Genomic DNA, 11,063 nt, shown 5'->3' with positions numbered 1-11,063 from the left:
TCCCTCCTTCCTTCCTTCCTTCCTTCCTCCCTCCCCCTTCCCCCTCCTCCTCCCTCCCTCCCTCCCTCCTTCCTTCCTTTCTCTTTCTCTCTTTTATTCTTTCTTTCCTACTTTCCTTTTTACCATTCATGGCCATGGCAGTTATCAGTTGTCTGTCATAGCACTAGGAAGTGTGTCATTTGGCTGCAGATGGAATTATAGTGAAGTTAGAGGTTGTCTGAAAGTCATTCTGGCTACTAGCTTAGATCCAAGCATTTTCAGATACCTTGGGTGACTTCTGATCTAACCAGAAATCCTGCCTCAAAGATAAGCAAAATTAGGATGGATTAGAAATTCAGCCAGGTCATATGGGCAGTATACTGGGTAACATTTCTGTTCACACAATGAATTCCGAGGATTCTTTTTTTCTTCTTTTTTTTAATATTTATTATTTTTATTTTATGTGTATGCGTGTATTGCCTGCATGTGGGTAAGTGCTCCTGTGTAGTGCAATGCCTGCGGAAGACAGAAGAGGCTTTTGGATCCCCTGGAACTAGAGTTATGGACAGTTGTTAGCTGCCATGTGGGTGCTGGGATTTGAACTTGGGTCTTCTGCAAGAACAGTCAGTATTCTTAACGGCTGAGCCATCTCTCCAGCCCCCGGATTCATTTTTTCTAAAACCTTTTATTACATTATCTATCTGTGTGGGTGTACGTATGTGTGCACGCCACAGTGTGCAGGTGGAGGTCAGAGAACAACGTGAATCATTTGGTTCTCTCCTTCCACCATGCAAGTCCTGGGGACTGAATTCAGATCTTCAGGCTTGGCAGCAAGTACCTTTATCCATTGAACCATGTGCCAATCCAATTACAAAGATTCTTGGTTTTTTTGTTTGTTTGTTGTTGTTGTTGTTGTTTGACCCAGAGTCTCCATGTAGCCCCAGCTGGCCTGGAACTTGCTATGTAGTTCAGGCTGGCCTTGATCTCATGGAAATTCAACTGTCTCTGCCTCCCGAGTGCTGGGATTTAAAGGCATGGGCCACAACACCAACCCCAATTCCACAGATTCTTAAAGATTCTTAGCTACAAGTTAACAAACACCTTGGCTCAAATTGGCCTAAGTAATAAGTATATACCATAGGAAAAGGCCTGACACAGGAGATAGGTTTCAAGGTTGATTGACTGGGGACTCAGTGATAACCTCAGACCCTGGGTACTTTCCACTTTTTTGCTCTGATGCCACAGCATCAACTGCATCCTTCTGTGGGTGCTGCCCTATGGTCATGAGATAAGTTTACACAGCACCTGGGTGATGTGCTGCTTCGGTGAAAGCTACAGGAAGGGGAAGCCTGACTCACGGGACACAGAAGCTCCAGGGAGCCTGCCCTAAAGACTCACCTGTCCAAACTGGCTCAGTGACCATTGCCGAGCCAGACAATAGAAGGCAGAGGGATTATTATAACTGGCCTGGGCTGATTTGAGGCAGAGGTGACTGGAGGTGTCCTTCACATAGGCTTTTTAAATTTCCTGGTGCTTAGGATCGTTTTCATTCTCCCCAGCCTCTGTCTGACTTACCCCTGCAGAGTAAGGGTCTTTGTTCCTGTGTATTTGTTCCCCGACAATCCACTGTATGTTTGAGCCTGAAACAACAACTAGCTCCTTGCTATTTACTACAATGGTCAAACCTCTTCCAATGGAGGAACTGTGACTTCGCCAGAGAGCAGGGAGGTGGGAGCGGAGATAGACCTCACCTACAGGAAACCTGCTATAGTTCTCTGTTTGAAATCGGACAGAGTCCCAAAGAAGAAAAAAGAAGCTGAAGCTGAGACAGATGGCTTTGGAATGTCTGCCAAGTCCCTCTAATAGCCTGAGGGTCAAAGGAAGGAGCTGAGCCTAAGTGAGGTGTGAGTGGCAGGAGGCACCATTTGACCCTACAGCCTCAGACTCAATGAATTAGATCCTCCTGTGTGGGATCCCAAAACACAGCATGCACATTAAGCAGCCCTGGCCTCTTTTTAAGCTTCTCTCTCTCTCTCTCTCTCTCTCTCTCTCTCTCTCTCTCTCTCTCTCTCTCTCTCTCTCGTCAGAGCTCTGGGCTTTTGTGCTTTGGCACTGTGGTTGTAAGAGGGGTGGGCAGGCTCATGAGGAGCTCAGGTGAGAGATAAAATCAAGAGGCAAAACTAAGCCAGGATGGAAAATTCCTTCTGTTTTCAGTGCTTGAGAAACTTGTAGAACCGACCTCTGCAGTTTGTCATGAGATGGTCCCCATCCAGACTGGGAGCTGGCCTCCTTCCCAGAAGCCTGCGGGTGCCATCTGACCTGCAGCTGGCCTTGCAACGTGAGATGCTGGGAGGCTAGATCTGGGCCTAAATAAATGAAGAGGCTTGACCATGGTAGTAAATGGCAAGGAGTGACTTTTTTTAGACCCAACGATATGGTGAATTGCCATGGAACAGATTTCCAGGAACAGTGACCCTTACTCTGTAGGGCTACATCAGTCAGTCTTGAGCAAGTCTGGGTAGAGTAAAAATAATCCTAAGTGCAAAGGCAATTAAAAGGCCTATGTGAATGGAACTCAGTTCAAAGAGAGAGGACATGGCTTAACTTCCAACCAGGGACTCACAGGGCCTTTGCTACCAGAGAACTCTCTTCCTGGAAGGTACATCTTCTGTATATCAACTTCTCACTCAGGGGACTAGACCCTTCCATAAGGGATGTGTTTTGACTATCCCTTGACTCAGATCTGCCAGAGAGTAAGAAAGCCTGGCTTTGTGCCCAGGCTTCTGTCAATGTCTACCTAAACCAGGCTCTCATGTGTGGGAGAAAACAGCGCACAGGAGAGGGAGCTGCTCATAGGAGCCAGGAGTGCAGTGAGCTTGTGCACTGTTGTGTTAGAAAGGAGGCCCAGGAGGGCCCAAGTCCATCTAGTCACAGGCAGCCCCTCTCAAAGTTCCTGAGTGAATTAGAATGATTAAGAAAAAAACCCACAGGACTCTGGGAGGTGAAAACTCAGTTCCAGGATAAATTAGTAGCCAGCTTGTGTGCAAGACAGTAGCACAGGACTTTCCATGCCCTGCCCTGGAGCAGGTGGTGCTTTCTAGTTCTACCAACAATCTGAGGAACATGGAAGTACTTTGTTCTGGCTGAGAGAGTCAGAGACATTGTTGGGTCTGTTAAGGAGGCTCCATGCCCCAAGAGTGAAAAATGAAAGTGGAGGGAGCTTGCTTTTCCCTCCACACAACTGCAGGACACTGTTGAGACACTGTTTAGGCCTCAGTTTCATTCAGAGGTGGCCTGCACTAAGGGCTGGGTGGGAGCTGGCTTGGCCACTGGAGGGGAGAAAGGAAAAAAGAGAGAGGAAACAGAAAGGAAGAAGTAGCGGAAAGTGAGGGTGCTCTGTGGTGGGCGTGGTGGTGCTGAGCTTGCCCAGTGATGATCAGGAGCAAAGAAAGGGGAGGGAGGGCAAGAGAGGTGGGTTTGCATGATGGGGGCACATCTTGCCTCGACTTGAACTTTGTGACACACAAAACAATAGAAGGAAGGAGAGAGAGAGAGAGAGAGAGAGAGAGGAGGGAGAGGCAGAGAGAGAGAACGAGAGGAGGGAGAGGCAAAGAGAGAGCAAGAGGAGGGAGGGGTGCAGAGAGAGAGGAGGGAGAGGTGCAGAGAGAGAGAGAGAGAGAGAGAGAGAGAGAGAGAGATATGAGGAACCTGGTAGGCACAGTGAGCCTGCCCATTGGTACAGATAACCTTATCAGTGTCCTGCAGTTGTGTGGTGGGAAAAGCAAGCCACAGTTGGGGAGAGGAAGAAGGACAGAAACTTCCTCCGCTTTCAGTTTTCACTCTTGGGGCATGGAGCCTCCTTAACAGTTTAAAGTATTTAGAGTCAGTGGAACATAATTTGGAAAGTACTAGTCAGGTGTGGTGGTGCATGCCTTTGATCCCAGCACTGGGGAGGCAGAGGCAGGTAGAACTCTGAGTTGATGGTCAGCCTGGTCTGCGAAGGGAGTTCCAGGTCAACCAGGACTATATAGTGAGATCCTTTATAAAAATAAATAATGGTAACAACAAATAATAATTTGGAAAGTACTGCTATAGAGCACTGGATGCCCCTGGCCTTGACTCCTCACCTGCTCCCACCCCCTGCTGGCCTCAGGCCCTGCCCTCTCCCTGCCCTGGCTTTGGGCTGGGCTGCCTCCCAGTCACTGCCTCATACTTCTCCCTAGGTCTCCTGCACGTAGGTCTATTTCATGTCCCTATCCCTATTCCCTTGTCTCCAACTGATCTTTCAATTTACACTGTAATGTTTTCATCATTTAGAAGAATTCACTTTCAGTCCTTTGTGGAGTGATGGCAGAGTGGGCGGCAGAATCACTTTATACAGGTTGGGATTCAGATCATCTTGATTCTGATTCCATTGACCTGTCCAATAAAAAGCCTTCCTGACCTCCTCCACCCTCCGCCCAGAACTCTTTAATCACACAGGTGAATGTTTTGACAGAACTCCCCGCCACAATGCCAGTAATCCCCACTTGCAGTATCTTTAGGTGTTACCCCACCACTCAGCTCCAAGGCTGGGTGCTTCCTTACTGTTACAGTAGTCTTCCATCTAGTTATATTACAGGGAAAAGAACATACCCCTCAATATGTATTTTTGACATCTTTGTCAAAGGCCAGGTGGCTGTAGCCGTGTGGGCTTATCTCTGGATTCTGTATTCTAGTCCATTGATCTATATGTCTGTTTTGTGCCAGTACCATGCTGTTTTTATTACTATGGTTCTGTAATGTAACTTATAATCAAATATGGTGATACCACTAGTATTATTATTTTGTTCTTCTTTATGAATTTTAAGATTTTTTTCTATTTCTATTAAAATGGCTCTGGAATTTTGATGAAGATTGCATTGAGTCTGTAGATTTCTTTTGCTAGGATGGCCATTTTCACAGTGTTATTGGTCCTTCCAATCCATTGGCATGGTAGACTTTCCATCTTCTGATATCTCCCTCAATCTCCTTCCTAGTGTTTTAAAGTTTTCATGGTGGAGATTGTTCACCTCCTTGCTTACGTTTATCCCAAGATGTTTCTTTAGAGCCATTGTGAATGAGATTGTTTCTCTGGTTACTTTCTCAATGTGTTTGTGAATGAGGGGTACTGATTTTTGTATGTTACTTTTACATCTGGATACTTTGCTGAAAGTTTATCAGCTCTGAGTGTTTTTTTGGTGGCATCTTTTGGATCGCTTATGCATAGAGTCATATAACCTGCAAACATGGAAACTTTGACTTCTTCCTTTCCTGTTTCTCTCCCCTTTATTTCCTCCTCTTGTTGTGGTGCTCCAGCCACGACTTCAAGCACCACTTTGAACAGCAGTAGAGATGGTGGACACCTTGTCTTGTTTCTAATCTTGGTGGAAATGCTTCAGTTTTTTCTGTTTAGCAACTGTTGGATACTCATTTGTTATATATATAGATATATCTTTTGATAGATTTATCTTTATTATTGATGACTTTTGATACGTCTGGAGATCCTTTTTCTATTTTTATTTCAATTTATGATTTGTTAATATCTAGAAATATGATCGCTTTTAGTATATTGACCTTGAACCCAGATATTTTGCTAGAGTTACTAATTAGTTCTAATAATTTGTTGATAAATTATTTTAGGTTTTATAATTATTTAGTCACCTGCAAATAATGGTGGTTACATTTAAGGTTTATTGTTTTGCCTGTCTCTAAAAGACCAAAAAAAAAGGTTCATTGTTTTAAGTCTCTTTTCTTCATGGATTGCATGGGCTAGGGTTAAGAAATGTCAAATGAGTATGGTGACAGTAGGCATCCTTGTCTTCACCTCAAGTTGAGTGATAAATATTATTTTTTTTGGTCTTTTATTTATTTATTTTTTTTTGAGACAGTATCTCCCTATAGCCCCAGCTGGCCTGGAATTTGCTATGTAGACCAGGCTGGCCTTGAACTCACAGAGATCCACCTGCCTCTGCCTCCTGAGTACAGGGATTAAAGGCATGCACCACCAAGCCCAGCAAGTGAAAAATATTTAATATTTCATCTTTAAGTATAATGTTAGCCACAGGGTTTGTTTGTTGGCATCTATATTTTCTTATTAGATTTTATTAGATTAATCAATTTACTTCCTAATTCTTAGGTTTCTGAGAGGTTTTTTTTTTTTCTTTTTCTTTTTTTGTTTTGTTTTGGTTTTTGGTCTTTTTGAGACAGGGTCTCCCTGTAGCTAGCCCCAGCTGGACTGGAGCTCTCTATGTAGACCAGGCTGGCCTTGAACTCACAAAGATCTGCCTGCCTCTGCCTCCAAGTGCTGGGATTAAAGGAGTGCGCCACCATGCTCCACTGGTTTCTGAGAGTTTTAAAAACTGATGAACACACACACACAGAACTGATGAACAAATGTTGAGTTTTATCAACTATTTTTTCTGAATCTTTTGAAATTAATGTGTTTTTCTCCTTTATTTCTGTCAATGTGATTGTTAAATGTTAAGTAATTCTTGTATTCCTAGAATAGGTCCCACTTAGTCATGATGTATTATACTTTGTATATGTTCCTAGATTCTATTTGCTGTTTAATTGGCGTTTTCTCATCTCTACCCATGAGATGCTAACCTGTTACTTTTCATTGATGTAATGTCTTTTGGATTTGAGTATGAGGACTTTTCTGTCAGACAGCACACTGGGAAGTGTCCCTTTTCTTTGTTCACTGGAAGAGTTATGTCACTTTGGTAATATACCTCCTTAGATGTATGTTTTGAAATTTTTACATGTGAAGTCATCTGTGCCTGGATTTGGGGAGGAAGAGGGGAAAATGTGCTAAAATCCTGGTTTATTTTTTATTTTTTCACTGTTTTTTTTTTCCCCCTCTTAGGATGTTTGCAATGGTCCAGAAAGAGAAGGTTTTTAATGAGACACTTCTCAGTCACTTCAAGGAAAAGAAAGTCGAGATAGCAAATGCAATCACTAAGCTGTGTCCTTTCCTAGAAAGCCTCAGGGACCGCTCCTTCATCACAGACAAAATGTATGCTGTAAGTGACATGTCACCCTATGGTAACCCAGCCCCATGTGAAGTGATGTTTGGCATTCTGAAGTTTTAGTTTCCTGTATTGTTAGCTAGCTGAAAGACCTTTTATTTTAATTTTTTTAACATTTTGTTTATTATTTTTATTTTATTTTATGTGTATGAGTGTATTGTCTGCAGGCATATAAATGCACCTGTGTGGCGCAGTGCCCACAGATTTCAGAAGAGGGTGTCAGATCCCCTGGAACTGGAGTTATGGACAGTTGTTAGTCACCAAGTAGGTGCTGGGAACTGAACCTGGGTCATTTGCAAGAGCAGCAAGTGTTCTTAACCACTGAGCCATCTCTCCAGCCCATGGGCCTTGCATTTTTTTTAAAACTTAAAAAACATTTTTTTATTTTATCTGTATGCGTGTATTGCCTATATGTAGGTGAGTGCACCCATGTTGTGTAATGCCCCCGGAGGTCAGAAGAGGCTGTTGGATCCCCTGGAACTGGAGTTATGGACAGTTGTTAGCGGCCATGTGAGTGCTGGGATTCGAACCTGGGTTTTCTGCCAGAACAATCAGTATTCTTAACCACTGAGCCATCTCTCCAGCCCCAATGGCCTTGGGTCCTCTGACTTGGGTCCTCCAAGATGTGATAGGAGGTAATATGTTGTTTCAGATCTCCTAAGTAGTGCCTTGGCTACTTGGTTCCCAACTCTGCACTCCCGTTTAGATGCTTTCTTTGATTTCAATCCTAAAGGAGGCGCACATCCTCATGCTCTAACTAACTTTCCAGGCCCATACAGAAAACCAGGCCAGTCCTATGTTTGCCCAGGGCCTGGAACTCCAAAATACAAGTCCCAGAGAAGCAGGTGTGGAGAGGATAGCGCTACTTATTGAGCTCGATGGGGCTGTGAAACAACGGGACACATATGGTGGACCCCTCAGGGAGGAGATCTTATTAAGGTAATGTGGGAGCAACCGACACCACTAATCCTCATAAAAATGGTAGGCTCAATATTAGTTTTACTGAAGAAAGAAAGAGAGCCACCGGCTGGGAAGCGGGAAAATTTGGGGGAATAAGACTCTATGTGGGCTGGACCGAACCAGATCTAGGAACTTAATTCTCTATTCGATTAAGAGTAAGAGTTTCTCAGTACCAGACCCATTGGGTCCCCTTGGGACCAGGTGCTGTTTTAAAGGTCACCCCAGAATCAATCTTGTCAACCACAACGGCCCCCTCAAATAATGGCTATTCTGACAGCCATGGCCTTCCTATAGGCGACACTGACCCGCTTTGGTCATTAATGGTACAGACTTACCAGATGCTCAATGATACCATGCCAGACCTCACTTCATCATGCTCATTATGTTATTCATCAAGGCCCCCATACTATGAGGGTAGGAAACTCCACCCTAGTGCTGGACTAAGGCAGCTGTAGATGGGCTCAGGAGGAAGGAATCAGGCTTACGCTACAAGATGTTTCAGGATGAGGGCTATGTATAGGCAAGCCCTCTCATGAGTACACTGCCCTATGCAACCAGACTCTACCAGTGCTGGCCAATAACTCGTACTTGCTACCACCAGATCAAGGATGATGGGCATGTACTTCGGGATTAACCTCACGTGTCCATTCTAAAGTTCTTAATCAATCATCGGATTTTTGTGTTCTAGTACAACTAATCCCTAGAATTATTTATCACTCAGACCAGGATATAAATAGGGCCCTGACCAGGCAAGGACCCCTTTACCGTAATCGCCAGGAAAGAGAAGTTGTTACTGCCATCACCCTATCTGTTCTTCTGGGATTGGGACTGGCAGGAGCAGGTACAAGAATTTCAGGCTTGATCTTACAAAGCCAAAACTACCGTACCCTTGGAGCTGCAATAGACCTGGACATCCAGAACTTCGAAAAGTCTATTTCCCATCTATAAGAATCCCTAACCTCCTTGGCAGAAATGGTTCTGCAGAATAGGAGAGGCCTAGACCTGTTGTTCTTGCAGCAGGGAGGCCTCTGTGCTGCCCTTAAGAAAGTGTTGTTTTTCTGTAGATCACTCTACATAAAAGAATCCCTGGCCAAGGTTAGAAAAAGTCTGGCTCGAAGAGAGAATGAATATAGGGCTAAATAAGGATGGTTTGAATCCTGGTTCAATAGTTCCCCTTGGTTGACCACTTTGATTTCAGCCTTACTCAGACCCCTCCTCATTTGATTATGCTCTTGACTTTTGGGCCTCGCATTTTAAATAAGTTGGTAGCTTTTATAAAAGAGCAGCTGGGAGCTATACAGCTAATGGTAATGCAAACCCACTGTCAGTCCCTCCAGAATCTGGGTGATGAAGAACATGAGGTGAGGGAGCGCCCATGATTGGGCCCCCAATGTACTAGTCAGAGGGGGAATGAGAGACCTGAGTGACTCCATCTTGGATAAAACCTCCATAGGACTGACCCAGCCCTGGGCCCTGTTCCAAGAAAAACCACAATATTTGGAACAGATAGAGAACAACTCCCCCGCCAATGGTCAATTAACCAGGGACAGGAAGGTACTAAAAGTCCAGATATATTTTCAGATTTCCTGAAGTCAGCAGTTTATGGTTTGGCACTGAGCTGCAACCAATCAGAGGCTTGCCAGGCCGAAGACCCCCTACTCCCCTACTTGCTGAACTTGCTGAAATAAACCTATAAAAACCTCTGTCTCCCAAAGCAAGGTGTCTCACATCTGAGATCCACTGAGTCGGTGATAGAGTGGACCCAAACTTAAGCTTGCAACAATAAAAGAACCCTTGTGTGTTTGCATCGATCGGCTCCTTGGTGATCTTTGGGGTCTCGCGAACTGGGCACAACAATATGAGGTTTTAACCTTTAAAAAAGATCTCCATTTCATTATTAAAATACACTGTTTCATACAGAAAAATTCATTTTTAATGCAATTGACACTCAGATGTTTGTACATGCATTTCTAATCTCTATATATCTGATTATTACTAGTCACAGTCAGTTACTTTCTGAGCTCCTTGGCATCTGAGCATGGATATAAAGTCATCAGGTAGATTTCAATGGTAATGTTTTTCACATCTACTAATTATTAAGTAGGAAATTTTTATGCTTTGAAGAATTATTTTTTAAATTTTTTATAAAAAGTTTAATAACCACATGATTAGAAGAAGCATTTCATTACAGCTTTAACATATTCAGTAACACACTCCAGAGCAAGGATACATCTCTTTCAAAAGTGGCTGTAAATTTTTAGGTTCACAGTTGAATTAAAATAGTTATACAATATTGAACTCAGTATAAGCCCTGTTAGACATAAAATTGAATGACTTTACTTCAAAAGAGATCTCCATTTCATTCTAAAATATACTGTTTCTTACAGAAAGACTCATTGTTTTTGCTACTAACACTGAGATGTTGGAGCATGCGTCTCTAATCTGTACACTAATTATTACTAGTCATAATCGTTTGCACTCGGATACTTGGCGCCTGTGTATGTCCATAAAGTCATCAGGTGGATTTCAGTGGTAATGTTTATCACCTCTACTAATTAACACAACATAAATTTCCATGCTTCCTCCTCAAATATAATACATTTTTTATTTGTTGATTTTTTTTTGGTGTGTGTATATCACATAGAACATCCCAAACCATCTTGTTCAACTACACACCCACTTCCCAGATGGCACTCCCCGATAGCCTTCCTCCCCTGACTAGAGCCCTTATACTCTGTTATCCCTGCTATTGTCTGCTGTGTTGTTGGCACCCCCAGCCTTTCCCCACTACTTGTCCATCTGGTGAATCTAGTCAGCCTATCTAGAGCTCTTTATTTTAGGAAGGTCAGCTGTTCCTTATCTAGCAGAAATCCATTGTAAATATTCCTTTAGATAAGATTGGGGTCTGCTGTTCGTTTTCCCAGTTCTATGCTGGGTTACTATCTGGGAGTCCCTTGGGCCACCCAGTCCAAAAACTAAAAAGAAGGTATCACCCATCTGGCATTGTTGCTTGTTATGTAGCCTTTAGCTATACATATGGACTCTTAGAAATTATATTGGCCCCTTTAAACTTTG

At 43.4% G+C, this 11,063-nt stretch overlaps 1 protein-coding gene across 1 annotated transcript in view; it reads left to right on the top strand.

Annotated features, from left to right (window-relative positions):
* Window positions 1-11,063, top strand: part of LOC103738242 (nuclear body protein SP140-like protein) — a 31,217-nt gene that overhangs the window by 6,310 nt on the left and 13,844 nt on the right. Inside the window, exon 2 of the mRNA XM_008838118.3 lies at window positions 6,866-7,022. Within this exon, the coding sequence (XP_008836340.2) occupies window positions 6,866-7,022 (157 nt within the window). The remainder of the gene's footprint in view (window positions 1-6,865; window positions 7,023-11,063) is intronic.

Source organism: Nannospalax galili, unplaced genomic scaffold (genome assembly GCF_000622305.1).
Source record: "Nannospalax galili isolate Female #2095 unplaced genomic scaffold, S.galili_v1.0 scaffold1138, whole genome shotgun sequence".
Lineage (NCBI taxonomy): Eukaryota > Metazoa > Chordata > Mammalia > Rodentia > Spalacidae > Nannospalax > Nannospalax galili.
Note: the sequence above shows the minus strand (reverse complement) of the source record. Positions and strands in the feature narration are given on the sequence as shown.